The 26,908-nt window shown below is 35.0% G+C and overlaps 1 protein-coding gene across 16 annotated transcripts in view; it reads left to right on the forward strand.

The window, feature by feature from the left end:
• SNTG2 (syntrophin gamma 2) overlaps positions 1–26,908 on the forward strand; it is a 484,887-nt gene that overhangs the window by 220,338 nt on the left and 237,641 nt on the right. For all 16 annotated transcript variants that reach the window (XM_077153049.1, XM_077153052.1, XM_077153057.1 and 13 more), the window contains 2 exons: positions 8,982–9,025; positions 9,127–9,168. In XM_077153049.1, coding sequence (XP_077009164.1) covers positions 8,982–9,025; positions 9,127–9,168 — 86 coding nt within the window. The remainder of the gene's footprint in view (positions 1–8,981; positions 9,026–9,126; positions 9,169–26,908) is intronic.

The raw sequence follows: 26,908 nt of genomic DNA on the forward strand, positions 1-26,908 counted from the left end.
GACAGGGAGAACCCAATGCACTGCATTTGCCCTGGGCAGGCCTTCCTGAGAAGATGGCTGAAGCTCATTCTGTCTTACCACCAGCAGATTAGAGCACCAAGAAACAGATACCTCAAGGAGGTCATGTGAATTTTAAAATGTGTAGTGTGCAACAAAAGAGTACAATTCAAACAAAGAAATAGAAAGTGAAGACCCATGCAAAGAAAGAGGATAAAAATCCAGAAAACACCAAAGAAGAAGACAAGAAAGTTGACATACCAAAGACTTTAAAAGGATGATCTGAAAAATAATCAAGGAGATGAAGGAAAACACAGAAAAAAAACTAAATGATATAAGGAAATCAATGAATAATTAATAGAGAATCTTAGTAAAGATACAGAAATTTTTAAAAGGAACCAAATAGGTTCCTTTTGGTTCCTGAAATTGAAGACCACAATAACTGAAATGAAAAAATGCCCAGGAGGGTTTCAACAGTGTATTGTAGCTGGTATAAGAATTAATCATCAAATTTGAAGACAAGGCAATTGAGATGAGTCTGGCTGGGAAGCATGAAGAAAAAGAATTATAGAAAGCAAAAATAGCATAAGACACCTCTGGGACAGAATCAAGCATATAAATATATACATAATGGGTTTCCCAGAGGAGAAGAAAGAGAGAAGGGGGCAGAAGCAATGTTCAAAGAAGTAATGACAAAGAATTTCCCTAACTTGGCAATAGATGTATATATGAACATCCAAGAAGCCTGTAACACAGCCAGATAAACATGAAGAATCATAGAACCCATCATGTATTGATCACACTATTAAACGCAAAGAACAACGGGAGAGTTCTGAAAAATGCAAGTGAAAAACAATGGGTTATGTACAAGAGACTCACAATTAGATTGAGTTCCAATTTCTCACCAAAAACCATGGGTGCAATAAAACATTTGGGTTGAAATGCTTAAAGTGTTGAAAGAAAATGACTGCCAACCACAAATTTTATATCTGATAAGACTTTCTATCAAAAATGAAGGTGGGAAAAAAATGAAGAAGAGATTAAGACATTCCCAGATAAACGAAAGCTAAAGGAGCTTATCATCACTACACCTACCATACAAGCAAAGCTATAGGGAGTTCTTCAGACAAAAGGAAAGGATGCTAGACAATGGTTCATAGCAGAATAAAGACCTCTGTGCCACTATCATTGTATTGTATTATACTGTATTTCTTGTTACATACCTCCACTTCTTCCTGCAAGGGTGAAGATGGAAATGCATAAAAAGTAATGATAGCTATGGTTTTAGATATACAATATAAAAAGATATAAGTTGTAACAAGTATTTGAAAAAGAAGAACAGAGAGGTATAGGAAAATTATATGTGTATGCTATTTGTAGTAGGGTTCTTTAGGGAAACAGAAATGACAGGAGATTGATCACTTTAATATTATATTTTTATAAAAATTGTCCATGCTGCTATGGGGATGCACTAATCCAATTTCCATAGGACAGGCAGCAAACTGGGGATTCTGATGAAAGTTTTTGATAAATTCCCCAAGAGAAGCTGGCTGGCTGAAGTACAGATGGAAATTCTCTCTTGTTACTGCTGAAAATCATGACTTCCCCTTTTAAAGCCTTCAACTAATTGGATGAGACTTGTTTCATTGTTCTTCTCAGTTGATTGTAGATGTGATCAACCATAGAGGTAATCAATTTACTGATGATTTAAGTGCACAGAATGTCCTTACTATAGAAATCAGCCAATGCTTGCTTGACCAAACAACTGCACATCATAAACTGGCCAGTTTTACACAGGGTTTTGACCATCACACTATTGAATTCCAGTTGGTATCAAATCCAAATATGATTGTTATATATTTAGGATATTAAATTTTAACAGCATGGTAACCTCAAAGAAAACATGAACATTGTATTCAGCTAGAAAGAAAAGGCACTCAATATAGTTCAATATAAAGAACAAAATAAATATAAAAGTAGAAATTAAGGGAAGAATCTATGGACAAGAAAAGTATAAGCCTTACAAAGTCAAAGAAGTGAAATGGCAAAAGAAAGTACTGGCAAAGAAGTGAAATGGCAAAAGAACCCATCATGTATTGATCACACTATTAAACGCAAAGAACAACGGGAGAGTTCTGAAAAATGCAAGTGAAAAACAATGGGTTATGTACAAGAGACTCACAATTAGATTGAGTTCCAATCTGTTTTATCAGTAGAGACTTTAAATAGAAATGGATTAAATTCTCCAGTCAAAAGGCAGAAATTGGCAGAATTGTTAAAAACTACATGCTTTTAACAAAAGTCTCACCTTAAATTCAAAGACACAGTAAGTTGAAAGGGAAAGGATGGAAAAAATATACAATGCAAGCAGTAACTATATAAGTAGGTGGAGTAGCTATAATAATATCAGATAAAATATACTTAAGACAAAAAACAATAACAAGGGAAAAGGGCAGTCATTATATATTGATTAAGGGGTCAATTCAACAAGAATATATAATGTAATAATCATAAATAAGTAGCATCTAACAGCAGAACCCCAAAATATATGAAGCAAATACTGACATATTTGATGGGAGAGATTGATGATTCTGTATTAATAGTAGGAGACTTTAGTACACCTCTTTCAATCAAAGATAGAGCATCTAGTCTGATGATCACTAAGAAAGTACAAGACTTGAATGATACTCTAAAACAACTAGACCTAAAAGATGTATTTAGAACATTCCACCCAACTGCAGCATAATACTTGTTCTTCCTGAGTACACATAGATCATTATCCAGGTCAGACCAAATGATAATTCATAAAGCAAGTCTCAATAAATTAAAAAATACTGAACTCATGCAGTGTATGTTCTCTGACTACACAGAGTGAAACTAAAAATCATTAACATAGGTAGAACCATAAAATTCACAAATATGTGTAAATTAAACAAGGTGCTCATAAACAACCAGTGGGTGGAAGAGGAAATCACAAGGAAAAATAGGAAGTACCTTGAGGTGAATGAAAATGAAAATACAACATACCAAAACATATGGATGCAGCAAATGTAAAGCAAATTTATAGCTGTAAATGCTTACGTTAAAAAAGAGGGAAGCAGAGACCTAACTTCAAAACTCAAAGAACCAGAAAAAAGAAGAGCAAGCTAAATTCAGCATGACAGAAGGTAGGTAATAAAAAATATTAGAGAAGAGATAAATGAAACAGGTAACAAAAATAAAACCATAGAGAGAACCAACAAAACCAAAAGTTGCTTCATTGAAAAAAATCAGTTAAATTCACAAAACTTTAGTAGACTGATAAAGACAAAAAGAGATAGGATACAGATAATGAAAATGAGAAATGAAGAGGGGGACATTACTACTAACCCTACTGAAATACAAATGACTGCAAAAGGATACTATGAACAACTATGTGCCAATAAATTAGATAACCTAGGTGAAATGGACACATTCTTAGAAAAAGACAAGCTATCTATGTTAAGTAACAAAGAAATAAAATATCTCCACAGTCTAATTACTAATAAAGGGATTGATAAATAATCAAAAACCTCTAGACAAATAAAAGCCCAGGACCAATGCTTCACAGGGGAACTTATCAAACATCCAAGATTTACCTCCAATTCTGCTCAGATTCTTCCAGAAAATTGAAGAGACGGGAACATTGCCTTATTCATTCTATGAGGCCAACAATACCCTCTTAGCAAAGCTACATAAAAATACCACAGGAAAATAAAATTACATACCAATATCTCTTATGAACATAGATTCAAATTTCATCAACAAAACACAAGCAAACCAAATCCAACTGCATGTTACAGGAATTATACAACATTATCAAATGGGATTTATCCCAGGTATTCAAGAATGGTTTGATAAGAAAATCAACTACCATTATATAACATACTTACAGAATGCAGGAAAAAAATAACAGATGATTACCTTAATTGATGCAGAAAAGGTATTTTAAAAAATCTAGCACTCCTTGATAAAAAGATCTGGCACTCTTCAGAAGAATAGAAAGAAAGTTCTACAACATGTTAAAGGGCATCTATGAAAAATCCACAACTAACATCCTACTTAATGGTGAAAGTCTGAAAACTTTCCTTCTAAAATCAGGAACAAGTGAAGAATGTCCATTGTCACCACTGTGATTCAGCATAATACTGGAAGTCCTGCCCAGAGCAGCGGAACAAGAAAAATAAATAAAAGTCCCCTTCCCCCCAGTTGGAAAGAAACAACTAAAATTTCCCTATTTGTAGATGGCCTGGTGCTATATATATAGAAAATACTGAAAAAAATTGGCGGTAAAGCTCTTAAACTTGAAAATGAATACATCGGCGTGACAGGATATAAGAGCATTGCTGAAAAGTCAGTAATGTTTCTACACACAAGCAATTAACAATCAGAAGAAGAAATCAGGGGAAAAATCTGTTTACAATAGCATCTAAAATAATCAAATATCTTGGAATAAATCTAACCAAGGATGTAAAGAATTTCTACACAGAAAACTACAGAACACTGCTAAAAGAATTAAAAGAAGACCTAAATAAATGGAAGGACCTTCTATATTCATGGATTGGAGGACTAAATGTTGTTAAGGCGTCAGTCCTACCAAATGCAATTTATAGATTCCAAACTACTAGACACCCTTTCACATCCTTTAGAATGTGCTGGATGCTGGCTATAAAAATGTAAAATTACATGTATTAGAGAGGATGTGGAAATAAAGAAGCACTTGTTCATTGCTGCTGGCAATGTAAAATGATACTGCCCCTCTGGAGGATGTTTGGCACCTCTTTTGAAAGGTGATTATAAAATTACCGTATGAACTGGCAATTCCACTACTAGGTATATACCCAAAAAAATTGAAAAAAAGGAACTCAGATATTTGCACACTGATGTTCAGCATGGCATTATTCACAATTGCCAAAAGATGGAAGCAACCCAAATGTCCATCAACTGATAAATGGAGAAAAAAAATAGTATATATATATATATGTATATATATATATATATATATATGCAATCGAATATTAGCCAGCTTTAGAAAGAAATAGAGTCCCGATACATGCAACAACATGGATGAAGCTTGAAGGCATCATACTGAGTATAGTAAGCCAGGCAGAAAAGGACAAATGTTGTATGATTTCATTGATACTAAATGATTATGCAAACTCCCTGAATCAGAATCTAGTATATTGCACACCAGGGGTTGGGGTGGGGATAGGGAAAGCTAAAGTCAGGCTTAAAATTTGCAGAGTTCCTATTTGGAATGACGGAATTGTTTTCCTGATGGATGGTGGTGATGTTATCACAACATTGTTAACATAATTTACAGCACTGTAATATATATCTGAATGTGGTTAGAAGGGGAGATGGTAGGCTGTAAATATTGCAGTTTTTTTTTTTAATCCATGAAACTATGCTACACAAACTGTGAACCCTGTTAAACCATGGACTATAGTTAATAGTAAAATTATAACAATATACCTTTATCAGTTGTAACAAATGTTCCACACCAGTGCCAGGTGATATATGGAAATCTTGTATTTTATGCATGATTGTTTTGTAAACCTACAACTTCTCTAAGGTAGAAAAAAAAGTGTTACATGGAATTGTATTCACAAATATACTGTTCAGGTTGATACAGACTGTTTCAATTCATAATTAGTTCATTAGCAGATTATAATGCCTCATTAGCAGATTCATTTTGCCCTCCTTCCAAGTCCTGGGTAATGTGCCAGGGTACTAGGAAACAAAATCAAAAGAAAACCAATCAAAAAGCAAGCAAATAAATATATATCCTTTAATGGTAGTAAGTATTTAGAATGGAAATATACAAGGAGCTATGGGAGTGTAGAGTAAAGAAATATAATTCCAATTAAGAGTTAAAGAGAAAAGTGATATTTGCACATCAACCTGAAGAATGATTAGTGTTTTGCCAGGCAACAAATGTGGGAAAAGCATTCCAGGCATAGCAATGACCTTATTTCCAGGTGCTTGAGTAGGAAGGAGCATAGTGCTTTGAGGGTCTATACAAGATAAAGTAGCTTGTAGCTCAATGAACAAATAGTGTCAAACTGGAGGAAATTATGTGGCCCTTGTAGAACACAGAAAAATTTAAAATGTTATCTAAAATGGGAAGCCACCAGCAGGTTTTAAGTGATGAAGTATTATGATATAGTTTGTATCATAAGAAATCAGAGTGACCCTAACATGGAAAATGTGGCCCCAAATGAAAAGTAAATGTAGACAACTCAGTTGGAAGGCTGATCCAGTAGCCTGGATAATGGATAATGGAAATTTGTACTAAAACCATGTCAGTCTGATATTTAGGTGGATTTGAGATATATTTTGAGCCCATAATAGGACCCAATATTACGGGAATCTTTGGAACATTGTGCCCTATAGAGCTTTTATTTCATTTTAGTTCCCTTTAGTTTCTTTTAGAGTTTTTTGTTTGTTTTGCTTTCTTTTGGTTTAGTTCTTATGTTAATAATTAAAGAAGTTTTAAAAATATTGTTTAGGGATATGGATAAAAAATACTTCTATTTGAGTTATGTAAATACAGGATATTAAAAGTTAAAAGCACAACAATTATTTTTAGGAAAAATAAATTTTATTGATAAAATCAAACTTTCTAAATATCATTTGAATTATGATAACTACATTCATATATTAGAATACCATGTAAATTAATGACTGTTAATTTTCTCTCTTTTAGTTACTTTAAATTTTTTTCTTATTCGTCCACTCTGCAAGCTTTGATTAAGTACCTACCGGGAACCTGGCGCTATGCTGAAGCCTTGGATATATAATAGTGCTGCAAATAGAGTCCCATTGATCAAGGAACTTAGAAGCCAGTTGAAGCAGCAGTTCAGATCATGAAAGATTACACATCTGTTAATAAGTGCTACAGTGTGTAGACATAGAGGTAGTAAAGTAACACTTTGGTATAGAATTTATATCTGCCTTAGGTGATCAGAGGACGCTCCATGGAGATGTCATCGTACTAAGAGCTGAGGCACTAGGAAAATTCAGAAAGGTCAGGTAGGAGTAGGGAGGGTAGAATAGTCTAGGCAAGGACACATCACAGGCAGAGTCCTTGAGACACATAGCTCAGATCCCACATAAACTTGAAGCAATTATACATAGACATAAATATATATTTATATGTGTATTTCTTAGACTTTTATAATTTTTCAAATAAATGCCTCACTATCCAAACTCTTACAAATCCATATCTGAATGTCCTGAACAAGTCAGAAAATGAGAAAATGTTTGGATTCCTTACCATCCGAGCTAACTTTTCAACAAATACATACATAGAGGTTATTATTTCTGGAGTTAATAGAGTAAATGGTTAAAAGTTTCATTCAGTTGAAATGGACTGCCTGGCTAGTATGTGCAGGTCTCTAAGTGGGAGTTCAACTGTGCTGCAGAGACTTTGATGGATCCAGTTTCCCATTGAAATAAAATCTACCCTCCTTAACATGGCCTTCGAGGACCATTGCACCATGGCTTCTGGTTCCCATACTATCCCTTCGCCTGCCTCTTCTGCTCCACTCTACGCCACTCTAGACTGGTCTAGACTGGTCTAGACTTTCAGATTCTTTGCATTCATGGTTTTCTCCTTGTTTGAATTCAAGGCACAACTTAAATATTTTCTGTGTAACTTTTCTGGTCCCTCCTAACCAACCATCACAGAATTAAGTATTCTACATTTGAGTTCTTCAGAACACTATTCTTTCCTCTCTTCTGTTGTTATAGCTGTTTGGATGTGGATTTATCATGTACAATTTATATAGTATATCATCTATAATATGTAGTCTAGATCACACATACTGTATAAATTACATTATTTTATGTATGATTTCTCAAATCCATTTCAACCAATGGACTTTGAACCCTTTAAAAGTCAGGGCTATAATGCTTCCTAGGACCAAACACAGGGTCTGATACTCCAGGTGATTAATAAATGGAAATTAGAATGCACCCCATCTTCTTCTTATCTGTGAGGAACATATTAACAAAACACAGAGAAGAAGAGAGAGAATTCAAGAGAAATGGAAATTATTAAGAGAAACAAAGAGAATAGAACACACTGAGAGGAACCATAGAAGCTTTTCTGTTCAAAGTCTTGGTATAAATGAGAATTTTACTAGTGTTACCTAAAATTAGTAACATTAAATATAGTCATATCATGGCTATAGTTTTTTCAACATAATTTAATTCTTCTCAATGACTAGAAATAATGTTGACTATTTACATCAAATTTATATTTGGTTTTAAAAAGACATTCCAGTCCTCAAAGAATAGATTATTACTTGTTTTCTAATATTTAATCAGACTTGTAAAATTAAAGCAAACCTGTATGAAGGCAAAAATGAATAAAATCAGTTTACATTTTGAGGACATTTGTTCAGCCTCATTGCAACGAATTCTCTCTCTGCATCTATGAAAGTGGAAAGGTTAAGTGGAAATTAGGTTGAAGAGATTATATTCAAACTTTACAATACAAAGTATTTTTCCCTTTGATATTCTAGGCACAATCTCTTTAATTAAAGCTGTCTGTGTAAATTTGTTCAGGAGAGAAAGGGAAAAATGATTAATGACTTTAGGAATTTTTATTTTATAGTCTTTGTCAACTTAATGAAAAATGTGAATCGTATTTTCCACATAATGTAATGAAATCCTTCTTTAGTAGAAAATGACATTTGTATTTCATACTAAGCAAGTCTTTATGTCTGGAAAGTAACTATTTTAGTGTGCTTAAAATTATTAGCAATCTATTTAGCTTTATGGATGGCTTCCTAGTGCTTTGTTGCTGGTATTTCCACAAATGCGGACACAGACACACACATGCACAAATACAAAAGTTATTTCAGTTCATGCAAAATCTGTGCTTAAACAACTGCCTTAACAAAGTATAATGTCATTTAAAATCTCTCTTAACACTTGCCACTTTTGCAACCCTGCAGCTGACCAAACAGGAATGTTGTTCATAGGAGATGCTGTTATACAGGTTAGTATTTTAAACTTTACTACTTAAATTTTTAAATTTTTATTTTAAACTTATATTACTTAATTGTCACCCTCAAATTTTTTAATTTGTTATCTATTCAGGTGAATGGAATTAATGTAGAAAATGCAACTCACGAAGAAGTGGTAAGTACATTATATTTTATAATTTTTTTTCTGTTCAAATATGAAAATTATCCTTTTATTCAAATTATTTTTCAGTATCATTTTATAAATCACTTCATGTATTCACAGATACAAAATTTTAGAATGGGAAAGACATGCATAAATGATTTAGTAAGCATTAAAAATTACCTTTATGAAATGCTTACAGGGCGGGCCGCGGTGGCTCAGCGGGCAAAGTGCTTGCCTGCTATGCCGGAGGACCTCGGTTCGATTCCCGGCCCCAGCCCATGTAACAAAAACGGAGAAACAGAATACAATAAAACAAGAAAATGTTTAAAAGATGTTTCCCTTTCTTCCTTCCTTCCTTCCTTCTCTCTGTCTTTCCTTTAAAAAAAAAAAAAAAAAAAAAAAAAAAAAAGAAATGCTTACTATGTGTCATGTACTGTGCTAGTAGATAATTTACAAATATTATCATAATGATATTCACAAATACTATATAAGTTAATTTCATTAAGCATCTTTTAAAGATAAAAAAATTGAAATGTTTTTTACTCTTTAAAAACAAAATTTTTATTTTTATAGGTCTACATAGATTCCCTGGATGTTTATTGACAGTAATAAATATATAATCTGTTCAGAAGTTTTCCCTATGCTCTAGACCTTCATTGCTTATCTGTGTTCTGCATTGGCTGAAACTAGGATGTTTTGTGCATAACACTGGTATCTTGGGGAATGTTGCATGATTCCTAGTGCTTTGTTGCTGGTATTTCCACAAATGCGGATGCAGACACACACATGCACAAATACAAAAGTTATTTCAGTTCATGCAAAATCTGTGCTTAAACAACTGCACAGGTAATGATGATGGTATGTAAACGTCTGAGTAAAAATACGCTCACTCCGTCACTCCTTCCATGAAAATGTACTTTCCTGAAGAATGGTGCAGGTTCTAGGGATATAAAGATGGGCTAAATAAAACATTTGACTGTTAATTAATTTTTGACAGGCAAAGCAGAGTAGTAACACGGAGAAGGTAACTTCACCTGTGGTATAGGGGCAAAGTTGGAGATGATATTTAAGCTGGATCTTGATGAATGAGATGAAGAAAGAGAAACGTAATGCCAGGAAGAGCGGTGGCGTGTGCAGAGACATCGGTGTGGAGGCTGGCGTGGCATACCAGGCGGTGAGGCAGGGCAGAGTGCAGTGTTGGAAAGGCAGGTCTTGTATGAAAGCACAGTCTCCATTAGAATCTCTAACAAGATGTAGTCTGTATACTAAAGCAAACTCTAAGTATACTTTGATATTTTAACATCCTCTATGAAGATTATAGGTATCCATTCACTCAGTTATTCATTTATCAGTGTTTATTGTTTTCCCCCGATTTTTTGTTCCAAGTCTAGACAAACAGCCCAAAGTACCAGAAGGTCATCAGATTTCCATAACATGTTCTGAATTTCTGGGGAGCCAATACATGCCATATGTAGCAATTTGTACTAAATGAAGAATTACTCAAGGTGTGCTATTTGTTTATTCATGCATTTGTTCATTCAGGACATGTATTGATTTTTTGGTATGTGCCAGGCCACAAGGAACCTACAATCTCAGATCGCTGTTCAAATAGAAAAAACACTCTATATTTGCTTTCTGAACTTAGCAATAGTTACATTAGCTTTCAAATTTCTACAAATTTTTCTCATTTGTAACATGCAATTTTTATTCTCTTAAGGTGAGGAAACATGTAACTTTTATTCTCTTAAGATGAGAAAACCTTAAACTTGCATCCTATACAAGAGTTAGTAAAATTGTTCCCCAAAGAGACAAATCATTTAAGTCATTGAAGTGTAAACATTGTAAATGGAGCTATTCTAGTATTTGAGCGATACAAATATACCTTTCGGAACCAAATTATCAACTTGTCGGTCCACATTCATTTATGATTTCAAAAGGAATAATCATAAAACTGTGGAGACATATAATCTCAATTTTTCAGATTCATAAAGTTCATAAAAATGTTAAATTTGTAAAACCTCATCAATCATTTAATTTAAACCTCTCATTTTTCAGAGTAAATTCTAACTTCAGTTAACTCTAAAAGATAAATGCCTTTCAATGTATTTTTTTAATTTATTGAGATTTATTTTGTGCCCTAATATATGGTTTATCCTGGAGAATGATCCATGTGCACTCAAGAATAATGTGTATTCTATTGCTGTTGGATGAAGGGTTCTATGCATGTTTGTTAGGTCTAGTTGGTTTCGAGTATCCTTCAAGTCTTCTATTTCCTCATTGATCTCCTGTCTAAATGTTCTGTTCATTGATGGTGCTGTATTAAAATCTCAAACTACTGAGGTAGAATGCCAGTTTCTCACTTCAAATATGATAACATTTGCCTTATATATTTTGGGGCTCTGCTGTTAGGTGCATATATTTTTATAATTATTCCATCTTCATGTTGAATTGACCCCTTCCTAAGTATATAATGACCATATTTGTCCCTCATAACTGTTTTTGACTTAAAGTCTATTTTATCTAATATTAGCATACCTTCCCCCTTTCATTTGATTACTACTTGCATGGTACATATTTTTCCTCCATCCTTTCAGTTTCAACCTACTTGTATCTTTATGTTTAAGGTGAGTCTCTTGCAGACAGTATATAGTTGGGTCATGATTTTTTTATCCATCCTGCCAAATTCTTTTGAGTAGAGTATTTAATCCATTTATATTTAAAGTCATGACTGATAATGCAGGAAACTTATCTGCCATTTTGTGATTTAGCTTTTGTAAGTTATAGTTTTTTTGCCCCTCAGTTCTTCTATTAATACCTATTTTCATATTTATTTGTTTTTTTATTTTAATTGTTTCATACTGAGTCCTTTCTTATTTCTTTCTGGATATATTTTTCATATGTTTTTCTTGTGCTTACTCATTACAGTAATATGTGATTTATTATCAACTTTACTTCAATAGTGCACACATATATTTGTCCTAAACCGTTCCATCTCCTCACTTTTTTGTACTTGTTACATCTATATCTTTCTGCGTTGTATGGCTAAAACTGTAGATTTATCATTAATTTTTAAACATTTGCATTATAGCACCTATAGGAAGTGAAAGGTGGAGTTGCATACCAAAAAATACAGTACGATAGTACTGGCATTTATACTTATCCATATGTTTGCCTCTGTGAGGTTTTTACTTCTTTATGCTGCATGAACCACTGTCTAAAGACCTTTCATTTCAATCTGAAGAGCTCCCTTTAGCGTTGCTTTTAGGGCAGGTCTAGTAGTCATTAACTCCCTCAGCTTTTTTGAGGGACATTTATCTGAGAATGTCTTCTTCTTTCTTTCATTTTTTAAACAAAATCTTACCAGACAAAATTTGTGGGTTTTTAATTGTTTTCTCTCAGCACTTAAAGTATTTCAAGCTGCTGTTTTCTTCCTTCCATGGTTTGTAATGAGATGTTGGAACTTAGTCTAATTGGGATGTCCTTGTACATAAGTTGTTTCTTTTCTCTTCCAGCTTTCAAAATTCTTTCCTTGCCCTTTGCCTTCAATAGTTTGGTCAGTATGTGACAGAGTGTCTTACTCCTCAGGTTTTTCCTGTTTGATGTTCTCTGGGCTTTTTGGAAGGGTGTATTCATGGCTGTGGCTTAGTTTGGGAAGTTCTCTATCATTATTTCTTTGAATATATTTTCTTCTCCAGAACATATTTTGGTACTCTTGATGAGGTTCCATAGGTCTCTTAGGCTGTTTTTGCTTTTTGTAATTCTTTTTACTTTCTGCTCTTCAGCCTAACTCATTTTTAAATTGACTTGTATTTGCGTTTGCAGATTCTTTTTTTCTGCCAGCTCCAATCTTCTTTTGAAATCTTCCTTGGAATTTTTCGCTTCAGTTAATGTGGTCTTCAACTCCTGAACTTTTGATTGGTTCCTTTTTTAAGTTTTTCTATTTTTATTGAGATTTTCATATTGTCCATTCATGATTTTCCTGATATGCGTTAGTGTTCTTTTTTCTCTGTAACTTCTTTCATCTCTTTGAGCATATTAAAGATTATTTTTTTAAAAAATTAAAAATTAATTTTAAAAAATTAAAAAGAAAAACATGGACTGTACTGCACAACCAGTGAACCCTAAGTTAAACCAAGGACTGTAGATAATAGTATAATGACAAAATGTGCTTTCATCAATTACAGGAAATGTACCCAACAAAGCAAGGTGCTTTGTGGGAACCCTGAATTGTATGCATGATTTATAAATCCACGTCTTCTCAAATAAAAAAATTGAAGACCCACCTCTGTCCAGTATAAAAAATTCCTTTTTAGTGTAAACCTTAATTTTAAGACCCACATCCACAAAATAAATTTGAATCACTCTGCTTACTTTCTTCCACTTTGGAAAAATCTTGCTGCTTCGTGAGAAAAATATGTATCCCCTCTCTCCTTTTTAATAAATCTGTATATTTTCAGTCCACATGATTATGGAATTTTATGTCAGTTTCAGCAGAGAGTAGCATATCCATAAATTTAAACGGGGTAATTCTGAGATATGTCACCATTCACAGGAAAAAGAAAGGAGATGATCATCACTCAGTTTGGCATAAAGTTACAGACATTTGTGAGCTAATATGAGAAAGTGGCTGAAGGAGCTGATGGTTTTCAGTAGATAATCATTTTATTCAGTTTGTGAAGTGTGCCTGCTGGAACCAACTTGAGCCTTTCACACTAAAGAGTGCTACTTACTACCCTGCTCCCTGTTGTAAGAACTCCAATGATAGTCCGATTTGTTTGAGAGCAGGGTCTGTGTCCTCTTCTATAATGACCTTGACCTCGGGGTATCTCACAACAAGAAATCTCATGGAATTTTCCTTCATTTTTATACAATATAATAAGAAATTAAAGGCAGACATCTCAAATGCTAAATTAAGGTATTTCAGTAGAATATTACTTTTAGTCTAATATCTCTGATTATGTCTGTAGGTACTGTGAAAATCACTGATAAAAAATAGCCCTGCATTTAAATGCACTAACACATTTCATGGGTTATTAGACTCCTTTTAAAATTCAAATTGTCCATTTTTTCATGTGCATTTTAGTAACTTAGAGCAACTTTTGTCATCACCAGACCTCATGACAGAGATGCTACCTTCAGGTCAAGTGATTTAGAATTTTAAAATATTTAGAAATAATGTTAACCACTGCATTAAAAATTAGCATATATCCCCAGAGTGAAAAATAATTTTAAGGATTATCTATTCTGAGAAATAACTCAATGCTGCAATCCCTTTTAACAGAAACTAATCACAAAACAATTTACTCCTTTTTTAGCTGTTACACTGGTAAGAAAGGTTTTCCTCATAGTGAACTAAGGTTTGCATTCCTGTGACTCTGTGGTCATTCATTTCGGAAATATTTATGGAATTTCTATTATATTTATTATTAGACAGTATATCATCAATTTATATAAATATGAATTTGTTCTCAAGGATGAGTATGGTCTAATAAAGGAAAGATTAATTGTATTTAAAAATTTTAACAATATTGGAAAATAATAGCTCCTTAAAAAAGGTACAAATACATGCTAAATTTGAAAAGAGGAGCCACTCTTTCAGGCTGATTCTGCCTCTGCTCTTTGGATGATAGAGAATGAATTAAATTCCTTTCTTCAGACAGCTCTCATGTATTTTAATATAGTTTCTCTCTTTCTTTCCCCAATATTCCTCAAGCTTCTTATTCTCTGACTTAAAATTACAAATTTCTTTTAGTCACAACTCATATGAGAAATATCCAGAAGCTTCTTCATCATGAGCTGACAAGAGATTACAGCAGTTTTCAACCTTGTTATAAATTGTGTTAGGGCCAAATAAAGAAGCAGGCTAAACTAAAATTTTAAATAAATCATCTAACAATGATTTCTTTATTCATATATTAGCAAATTGTTTAGAGAAGGGATTCTCAACCCCTGCTGCATGTTAGAATCATTTATGCAGTTTTAAATCCTAAGCAATCCCATAGGGATTTCAATAGGTATCTGTGGTTCAGCACTACTTCTCACTAATGCCCAGACTTTTAATTAGTAGATTTCAAAGTTTTGAGAATGGGGAACCAAACTCCTATTAAAGTTATAGGAGTGGATTGAGGGTAAAGTGTTATTGTGTCAGTAGTAGGAGCCATGGGAATCCCGAGACACTATTCTTGCAATTTACTTGTTCTGTTATAAACTACACCCATTGATATAGAAGATGCACAACCCCTGTGGCTTTGTGAAAGAGGTAACACTCATGTCTTAATGGACAACTGTGTTATAGTATAATTTGTTGGCCAATGATAAAGCGTTCACACTCTGCCAGAGCCCAGAAAACCAGCTTGGCATTTTTTTCAGTGAAGAGAGAAGTTATTAGCAAAAGTTGAGAAGTTATTAGCAAAAGACCCAAGGCTTTCTTCTAAAACCCTATGTGTCTCCATGTCATTATACTATTAGGCTCCTCCAGAAGCTGCAGAGACATTCTTATCTGATATCGAGATAGCAGATATTCCTGGCTCATTGAATCACATGGCTGAAATTACAGGGCAGCTTGCATGATAGTAGCATGAATATGTCACAAAGCCTTCCCAAAACTGTTAGCATTAGAGATTTGGTAAATGGAGAAGAGCAGTGTGCCAAATGCTGTATGTCTTCCCACCAGAATCCGAGAAGACCATCAGTGGTTTCATTGCTTTCTTAGCTGGAGGGGATTCAACATGTGGTATCTTGTCCTTCAACATCCGAGGGATATGCTGGCATGCCCCAGACTTCTAGAGACCTAAAAACTTCCATGAAGTTGCAGGCTCATGTATGTTTGTGGTATTTATTTCTCATTCCCTGGCACATATATGTCTGATCAAATTCTCTAAGATATTGTAGCTTTTTACCCAAGTTGAAGCAACGTGATGTCAACAGTGTAGTAAACGACCACAGTGGCCCATGGAATGATGAGATGATCATTTTTCTTGTACACCAGAGAATGACATAAAGTAAGATAATTGACATATTGCCCTAATGTATAAGAGTCAAGATATACCATTTACATTCAAAAGCAAACTACTTCTGGTGTTATTTAAGATCTAGCAGCTACAAAAAAAATAAGCATTTGCCATGGTCATTCTACACCAATGTTTTTTATTTGTTCTAAGAAAGAGAACACATCTGGGACAGCAGTTTTAATTAAAGTCCCATCTGTTTGTATTTACAATAATGCACTGTCATAATTGATAATCCATTTGCTTTCTGCATGAAGGCATTGGTCATTTGGAGAAGTTGAATTTGAATGTAGTAAAAATCATCTCTACATTTTCGAGACTTTAATGGTGACGCTTTCTCTACTGTGGAGCAAGTTGCTGTAAAGGTGTGTCCTGGGGACACAGATTGAGGGCACAACAGAAACTCCAGCAAATAATCTCTTTATTGCGGAGAATGAAGAGTCCAGAAAGGGAAAATCTTATTGTCACTTACATAGCACAAAGAGTCCATCAGAGCAGGGGAAGAAGTCCTATCCCTGCTGGTCTTCTGGGGTGGCCCAAAACTGCTTTGAGTTGGGGTAGGTAGGTAGCAGCTTTGTATGCCACCCTTCATGCCAAGGAAGAGAGACTACTCTATACTGTTTGAGTGTGGTTTTTACTAACCTCATGGGGAGGAGGCCCTGACACTGAGACTTCCTCATCTGAGGCTGCTTTTTTCTGTTCTCTGGGCAAGCTGGTCAGGCCATTTCGTTAAACCTAACATCTCTCTCAGGTTGTGGAATGGCACACAATAGAAAAGGAGGTGAGAGTAACAGGAGTGGAGGATGGCTGTTGAAGTGTGTTTGTGACTTCTCCAGAGAAGGAGATGAATTCAAATGTTGCCAAGTTGATGAAAGATAATCCAACACAAATATTAAAGTGCAATTGTGTAAGACATTGGTGAGAGATGGACACTGAGTCTTCCCTGAGAACATATGACCTCCGGTTTTAGTTTGTTAATGCTGCAAGAATGCAAAATAACAAAAAATAAAATGACTTTTAGACAGGAGATTTATGAAGTCACAAATTTACAGTTCTAAGGCCATAGAAATGTCCAAACTAAGTCATCCAGGTAAATATACATTGATTCTAAAGAAAGGCTGGTGTCTATCACATGGGAAGGCACGTAGCTGGCATATACTGGTCCTTGTTCCCAGTTCTATTGCTTCCAGCTTCTGATTCCAGTTGCTTCCTCTCTAAGCATTTGTGTATCCACACTTAGCTGCTCCAGGGCAAAGTTCTGGATTTAATTTCGTAGTTTAGCATCTCTCAGGGCCAGAGATTTCTTCTCTTCAGTTTGGCTATTTCTCTGAATACTTGCTTCACACCTGGTCTATATCTGTCTGGCTTTCCAAATGTCTCTGTGTGCACTTCAAGCATCTCCAGATGTCTGATTTGTGGTGCATTTAAGCTTTCTCCAATATATCCCCTTTTAAAGGACTCCAGTGAAGTAATGAAGACATATTTTAAATGGGCAGAGTTACACCTCCTTCTAGTCAAATGGTCACACCCACAATTGAGCAGATTACTTCTCCATAGAAACAATCTAGTCAAAGTTTCACCCACAAATAGGTATATTACATTTCCAAGGAAACAGTCCAATTAAAGTTTCTACCCTAAACAATAGTTCTTCCTCCGTACCCACCAAGATCAGATTAGGAGAAAGAACATGCTTTTTCTACGGTACATAAGTATCACACTAGCACATTGCACCCTCTGGACCCCCAAAAGACATGTTTTTTCCATATATAAAGTAAATTCCAACACAATATCACAAAAGCCTTAAACCATTTTAGTAGCAATACAAATGCAGTACAAAATCAGACACAGTACAAGATCTCGTCAAAGTCAGTAGGCATGTTCTGTCCTAAAGGAAAAATATTCTTCTCCGACTTTGAATCTGTGAAACTCAGAACTAGCTAACTGCTTCTTATATACAAAGGAGAAGCAGTCATAAGATACATGCTCCTATTCCCATAGGGAGAAATTAAAAGGTAAACAGGGGTCACCAGACACAGTTCTGAAGCCTGGAATATGCAGAGCATACTCTATTGGATTTCGAAGTCTGAGAGCCATGTATCGAGTGATGTTTCCTCCTTGGGGCATCAGAGAGTGTCAGTCCCATCATCTCTTTGGGCTTATGCAGCGGCCCTGTTCTCTCCAAATGCTGGGGTAAAGGTTGAAACTCTGGGGAGTGTTGGGCGGGGGTTCTTTTTCTTTTGGCTCTGCCTTCTCCAAGCATAGGGACAGCACCATCTGCAGGGCATACACTCAGCTCCCTCAAAACAATAAGGCAATTTCCAGCCCTCCCCCACCCACAATCCCCAGGGAATTTGATCCATCCTGTCTGAGGTCCAAGGTGGAAACACTTTTCCTTAGTATAGAGTGGAAGGCCTGCCTTCTGCCTTTGGGACAAACTTACCCTTTCCATGTGGATGGGTGGATCTACTCTCATGGTCTGAGATTTCTTTGCTTCAGACCTTAGCATCCATGGTTCTGCTTTTGAAGAAATTTTTTTTTTTTTTTTTGCTTCAGTCTGTCCCTTTAATTCAGACTGGCAATGGTTCTGTTTATGCAGATCTTTCAAAACACTTGTCGATTTTCTGGGCAGTGTAATAGGACCTCCTAGAAATCCTTCGAGATAACTCCATTTCCAATTCTGGCTTTTTCTGAAATGGCTACCTGGTTCCATGTTTGGTTAAATTCTCTCATGGGGCACTATTCTCTGGGGTCTCCCCTTCTGAAAGCCCCGAATTTTCCACACCATCAGTTTTTGATTTCTTTTGTACCCAAAAGTTCATTTCTCAGCCTATCTCTTTAACTATAAGCTGCAAGGAGCAGCCAGGCTGCATTTTCCATATTTCATTAGGAAATATCTTCAGCTAAGTATCTCAACCCATCGCTTTCAAATTCTACCTTCCATCTGACAGTAGAACACAATTTGCCATATTCTCTGCCAACAAAAAAAGGATCACTTTCCAGTTCGTAATGACACATTCCTCATTTCTGTCTAATGTGTCATTGGAAGAACCTTTAGTGTCCTCAATTCTACCAGCAGTCTCTTCAAAGCAATCTAGGCTTCCTCTATCAAGTTCCTTATAATTATTCCAGAATCTCCCCCTTATCCATTTAAAAAATAATTCCAACATGTTTGGTAATTGCAAACTATAGCACCCCACTTCTCTGGTGCCAAACTCTGTTTTATTTTGTTAATGCTTCTGGAATGCAAAATACCAGAAATGCAATGGCTTTTATAATAAGAATTTATTAAGTCACAAATTTACAGTTCTAAAGCCATAAAATTGTCCAAGCTAGAGTATACAGAAAAGATACTATGACTTTGAAGAAAGGGTGATGTTTGTCAAATCCCCAAACATCTCTGTTCTCACTTCACATCTCCAAATGTCTGTACCTATGTTACATCTAAACTTTCTTTAAAATGTTTCCCCTTTTAAAGGACTCCAGTAAATTAATCAAGACATGCCTTAAGTGGGCAAAGACAATTTTCCATCTAGTCAAGGGGTCATACCCACAATTGAGTTGATTACACCTCCATTAAAACAATCTAATAAAAGGTTTCACCCACAACTGGGCATGCCTCACCTCCACGGAAATAATCCAGTCAAAGTGTCTGCCTAAGTGGGGGTCTGCTGCCAAGATTGGATTAAGAGAAAGAATATGGCTTTATTGTAATACACAGCAGTTTCAAACTAGCATACCTACTTAAGATATTTAATTCTATGAGTATTAAGTCTGTATGTGTGCGCGCCTGTGCGTATAATCCAGAGAGCACAGTTATGTCCATGGTTTGTGATCTGCTTACTGTGTTCTTCTGATAACATAAAGAAATAAAAACATATAAATCAAGTGGAAGGGACAAAGAGTGGTTAGTATAGCCAGAGTCTTGTGTGAGATGACATGTTATACCCCCAGTCTTTCCAGACTAAGCTTCCTACTTGCTTCTCGTTAAAATATTAATGCTCCCAAATGTTATTTTTACAAATATCTTTAATGTTTCATTAAATTAGCAAGGACTTATCATTTCATGGTATTTTGTCATCTTATGATGTAGGTTTTATTTCTCATAAATCCTTTGTCAAAATCGGGAAATTATGTCTGAGATTTTAAATGACTTCCTGAGGCTACAAAATTGTTATATGATGGAATCAAGACCAATTCTTGGGGTGATGACCCAAGGCTTTCTGCTAAACTACCCTGCCCCTCTCAGCTTCCCCAGCAGAAATGCAAGAACACTCCTCCCAAGAACGATATCCCCACAAAGTTAAAGTATTCTCAGCCTGAAAGAATGCTACTTTAAAAACTGTGTTTGAACAGAATATGATAAAAATTTTAAATAGTGATATACAGTATTTTTTTCCACTGCACTGAGATTTCAAGTTTAAAACTTAAGGGTTACCTTTGTAAAGAATATTATCAAATAGAGCATACAAGAAAGAATATCTTATATGATCTAATCAAAAGAATAGAAATCAACATAAAAGATACATATATATACACACACATATATCAGTTGCAATCACATGCCATAAAATCCTGTATTGCTCAGATATAATAATATCATGTGAAAGTGATTAACTTCAAAAATATTATTCTAAAAATGTCCTCAATAGTAATTGTTCATTATATTTTGAGAATATGAGTTTATTAGGGACAATTGAAGATAATGCAGGCCTGATTGTGCTCTTGAGGAAAGAAAGTCAATTAGTTGAAAAAAATCATATTTTAATTCCATATTATAAGAAACTAAAAGAGTAGCCTTGTCAAAAAAAAGGGGAAGGTGTTAAAATGCATAAACCAGTGATGTGCATTTTCTTTGTCTTTTTCATCTATTTTTTTATGAATGGAATAATATCTACTTGAAAAATAATTTTAGGAACAAGTACTATTTCAATTGTGACATATATGATCATCAAATCAGAACAAAAGAAAATTCCACCATTATTTTGGATTTGAAAGTATTTAAAATCAGTGAAAGATGGAAAGGATCTTAGTTAGTAGTTGGTCAGTCCAACCCCTCATTTCAACCATGAGGATTTTGAGCTGAAGATGGGTCAGACAACTTGTTCATATTTATATGGACAAAATGTGAACATTGGAAATAAAACTCATGTTGCTTTTCTCTCCTCACTTGCATTTCTCCACGCATTTAAAATCCCAGAACTAGAAATGGCAGCTGGGATATTGTGCTACACACAGTTTATTTTGGGTATTAAGCCTAAGCACAAGGCCAAACAAAGATTAGTTGGAAGGACATTCTCATAAGCTCTTCAAACTGATGGTGGATCCTCCTTTTAATAGTTCCAACTACTGTCCTGTTAAAGGGTCTTGAAGATGCATAGCTAGCAGCAAGACACACCCATAGTTTGGGCAAGGATTTCCTCATCTTGTGTTTCGATCAAATCAAAGATGATTATGACAGGAAGCATAAATATATAGGATTGTATACTTTGGAAGTCATCCAACCATTCTTTGTAGCTGGTTCCACAAATAATTGCCCATGTGAGCTTCCAGGAATGAAGGAAAGGAAAAAGGAAGTGAAGGAGAGTTGAAGGGAGTAGGAGAAGGAAAAATAAAGGGAGTTAGGAAAAAGAAAAGAAAGTCCAGCCATTGAAGTGAGTTTTCCTTGATTTGTGGTCACTCTACGGCAGGCGTACAATAGAAGTCTTGGAGATCCTAATGGGTAATTAAAAATTCTGAGCATTGCTCTTTTTCCTAAAAAAATACCAATGGTGATGTCAGAGTACAGATGAGTATATCCCAATATCCCAAATTATTTCCCATGGGAATCTGTAAGGCAATCTGTAAAAATGTTTCTGTGATTACATGAATTTGGGAAGCCAAATACATGACGAGTTCCATGATGCATACACTTTTAGAAATTACTAAACCATTCAGTGATTAAATTGAAATATAAATATATATATATGTTCTCCTTGCCGTGTGTGTAAATATGTATATGTGTGTATTGGGGAGAAGTGAAACTTTAGGGGAAAAAGAGGTATGGGTTCAGCAGTGTGACAGCTTAGTGAGAGGTCTGGGATTTGGTCCATAGTTGAACTAATTTTGTTTAGTTTCGCCTAATCTAAGAGATATAAAAGTGGTGTAGGGGGGGGGCCGCGGTGGCTCAGCGGGCAGGGTGCTTGCCTGCCATGCCGGAGGACCTCGGTTCGATTCCCGGCCCCAGCCCATGTGGAGAACAAACAAACAAACAAAATACAATAAAAACAAGAAGATGTTTCCCTTTCTTCCTTCCTTCCATCCTTCCTTCCTTCTCTCTGTCTTTCCTTCCCTTCCTCCCTAAAAAAAAAAAAAAAAAGTGGTGTAGGTATATTAACAGGATTAGAAATAAGGACAATTACTGTAAATGAGTCAATACTGGGCGGGCCGCGGTGGCTCAGCGGGCAAGAGTGCTTGCCTGCCATGCCGGAGGACCCCGGTTCGATTCCCGGCCCCAGCCCATGTAAAAAAAAGCAAACAAACAAACAAAAAATAATAAAATAAAAAAAATGCTTTAAAAAAAAAAATGAGTCAATACAAATAGGAAGAAAACTTATGAGACTATCAGACGATCTAACGTTCTTTTTCAGAGCTTTGCCCCTTGATTTTGTGTATCAGCAAATTACAGAATTCTCAGGACTTCTATTTGTTAACATGCAAAGTGAAGTAGTTGGACTACTCAATAAATCATTTCTTATACCTTTTTGCTCCAAAAATCTTGGTTTTGCAATTCTGAGCATCAGGGGAGTGGAAAAATCTATTCTTCAAGTCTTTTCTACTTTCAGGTGGCGGAATTATTCATACCCATGATAAACTGATAGATAATATTCATCATCCACTTCTTATATGATATTTATCCATTAATATTTTTATTCACTGATAGGAAAATGTTATTTTGAAAACTATTTCGTTGTTAACAATTTCTTAATAAATAGTAAATCACACAGTATCTGAAGGATCAGAAAATTATTTTGAGACGATATTTCAAATTTAAATTTGAAATTTAAATTTTAAATTCCAAAAGGATTTAAGGAAAGGAAACAATCAGAAGAGGTCAGCGTGACATTCATTTTCATATTTCTAAAGCCTTAACAAACGAACGTGTCTGATTATCTCCACTTGCCTCATAACTTATCTGCATGGAATGCTAATGAGCATCTTACTTTGTAAACCATGTGAATCTATTCATTTATCTACTGGGAAAAAAAAACGCTGTGTCTGTCAGTGAGCTGCATATTGAAAAAAAAAATCGCAGTTTGCTACCTAAGTAAATGGCCTTTCTTGCCACAGCTTCATTTGGCACAGTTGAACATACACCCTGTAAAGCATTTCATTTACTCTTCAGAAATATACTTTACTGTGCTGTAGGTCTATCATTGAAAAACATCCCTTTGCTGTTTGATGTGCTAAAAAGTGAACCTAATGATTTTATCTGTCAATAGAAGTATTGATTAGAGTTGAAATGGTGCCAACATGACAACTGAGGAAGAATTTTTTCCTGTTGTCCCAGTGAGCAAAATATGCCTGTGGATTCCTATTACATAATTTAACTTCTAAAAATAAAGAAATACAATTTGGGGTTTATTTAAATATACTGAAAAAAGTAATTTTAAAAAAATGCTATTTGGTTAGTGGCAAAATGTGATTAAATTATGAAAATGATAGAGGCTTAAATTTATATGCCTGAAAGAATTTAGCATTCTTCTGTGATTTTTGTTTTAGCTGTGAAATAGCAATAGTCCCAGAGAAGAGCAACCCCTTTATCACTAAAATCACGTGAAAGGTGGTGGTCAGGCCACTGTGTTAAATGGTTTTTCAGGGTTGGTTTTCTCCCGCACAGCCGCACACTCTGGTCTGGAACCGATTCCTTATTCCCAAGGCAGCAGCAATTCCCGGGACCTTCAGTGGCTTGGATTCTTATTCCAGGGCTGTCACCAGTCGTTTGTGTTTTGAATCTGTGACTTAAGCCCTCTCAGCTTGATTCATTTCATCTGTAAAATTAGGAAGGGGCTTGATTAAAACTTTCAATTAACCTAGAGTTGTAAAATTATATATAAAATAAAATACATATTATAATAAGTAATATATAATATGTTCTATGATGTACAATATCCATAATTGTGCACCATATTGTAAGAAACCAGCCCTTAGCGGTATAGCTAAAGACTTCCCTCTAGTTATTTTCATGATCATAGAAAACCAGAAGAAGCTCTGTCTGAAATCCAAATGTAAAGAGTGCTGAAAATTGCCTGATATTCCATCTGTTTCAGCTGTATTACTTTGTCTGTTATCTGTGTGCACATGACCTTGAATCCATCCAGTCTACCTTCCTTTAATATTCCCCTGCTAATCCAGATCAAAGGAGTGTTAATTTTTCATCATCGATTCAAACATTTCCCTAAATCTCATTATCCCCCTCTGTTCCCTTCCAAGAAACAAACCTCGGGACCCTTCAACTCATCATCGTTCTTCATTTGATCTGTTTCCAAATGCAGGCTCGTTCTTCCACAGTAACCCCAAACTGCCTCTTTCTCACTTGACTGAAGCTTTGGACATTTTGCTCTGGGAATACGCACTGTGAGAGTTGTGTTCTCTGGCTCTTCCACTTTTAGGAACTTTCCTATGTTCTTCTGTTCATATTTGGATTTAAAATATTTTAATAATTCTTTAAGCTGCTTTAAACCTTTTTACTTCTATGATTTCCTGCCAGTCTTTTGCCCATTTTTGTGCTCTTTTTCATTACTTCCTTACAGTCTCATTGGAGACTTTCATCCACCTAGTAATTATAACAAGCATAGCCATTCATATTTTGTAAGGCAGCTTCAGTCACATTATTTTGTCAAATCCTCATAAAAACTCTGGGAGAATGGATTAGCCTCAGTTTATAGGGGCATAATCTGGGAGTCTCAAGAGTACACCGTGTTACACATAATATCTAAGTATTGAAAACAGATTTTTCTCAAAATTATAAGGCATTTCTCTTTTAATATATATCTTAAGTACATAAACTTCATCAATTGATCTTCTCATACTTCAGAATAGAATATTTTGGTTTCATTTATGCTTCAAGTGTAATTCTGCATAGTTTATCTGGATTTTTAAAGGGTCTATATTAGATATCACCAGTGGGATTCATACAATGGTATTATCATCTGAGTACTATTTATGTATTTTTATGCCAGGCATTGTATCATAACTATCACTTCTGGATTATATGTGGATGAGAGGGCAGAACAATGATTTTGTTTCTTCAGAATACTTAACAGCTACCACTATAATTTCAAAGACTGTTATAATGATAGCTGATGCTCAACTAAGAGATAAAATACTGTTCTATGAGTATTATTTTAAAAGATGTGAAAGAAATGATCCACTTTTTAAAAAATTGTATTGCTTTTTTGAATGGCATACAAAAAAGGATCTTCTTCTTTGCTTGAGTTATAAAGAAAATGTAATATGATTATAAATATAAATAGGAGAAGCTAAAAAGTACAAATAATGTTATATGATGCCATTAATGATGACTTCACAAAGGGATCACTTTGTGGAAAAATTAAATCTATTTATCTGAGGATAAAAAGCAATGAAAATTGCTTGATGCAAGCTTAGGAAAACCCATAGTAGTTTGGGAATGACATGAAAGCTTGTAATTCTGAGTAGGAGAGCATGTGGTTTTCCGCTAACAATAACTTGTTCATGTTTTAGGCAAAATCTATACAAGAGTTAAGTAGACAATACTAATTGCATAGAGCAGAAAAATGCAAGCAATTTAAGGTGGTAAAACATAATTAATGCTGGAAATCATAGCTGTAATACAATGCAAATAATTTGAAGACTTTTTCAGTTTGTTAAAGAAACTAGAAATGGATTGACTTTCTTGAAGAGCATATATTTAAGTTATGAGGTTACAGTTCTAAGGTCTTGAAAATGTCCAAATTAAGGCACCATCAAGAGGGTGCTTTCTTGGAGGAAAGCCTGTCAGCATCTAGACTAGCTCTGTCAGCTGACAAGTCATGTAACTGGCATCTGCTTGTCCTTGCACCCAGTATGTTGCTTTCAGTTTCTGATTCAGTGGCTTTCACTCTCTTAAGCCTCTGCCAGTCCTTTCTTTACTTTTCCAGGGCAAATTCTGAATTTCATTTCTTAGCTTAACGTCTCCAAACTATATCCGGTTTCATCTCTCTGATCTCTCTTAGCTCTCCAAGCATCTGTCTTGGAGAAATGTAAGAAATGTATCACTCTCCAAAATGTATCCTTCTTAAAGGACTCCGGCAAGCAGATTAAGACCCACTTTGAATGAGTGGGGTCACATCTCCATGTAATCAAAATAACCCACCCACAATTGGTGGGACACATCTCCATGAACACAATCAAATCAAAATGTCCCACCTTGCAAAAGGTCTGCCTCTACATGGTTGGATTAAAAGAGCATGGCTCTTCTGAGGCACATAACAGTTTCAAACCAGCACAAAGACTAAACACATTTTCTTAACTTTAAACGAAAATGGCAATAAAGCAAGTTGAGTACTCCGCATATGAAAGCTAAAACAGAGTCTATAGATATTAAGTAGGAAATTTGTTATATCGAGTAAGATGTTGCTTTGAGGTAAAAGGCCTGTAGTGAGATCAAACCCAGAGAACCTTTAGAAAATAGCTTTAAATACAAAAAGGCATCCGCCTAATTCTGACAGAAATCAACCAAAAAAATT

The sequence above is a fragment of the Tamandua tetradactyla genome, chromosome 3 (assembly GCF_023851605.1).
Source record: "Tamandua tetradactyla isolate mTamTet1 chromosome 3, mTamTet1.pri, whole genome shotgun sequence".
Classification (NCBI taxonomy): Eukaryota; Metazoa; Chordata; class Mammalia; order Pilosa; family Myrmecophagidae; genus Tamandua; species Tamandua tetradactyla.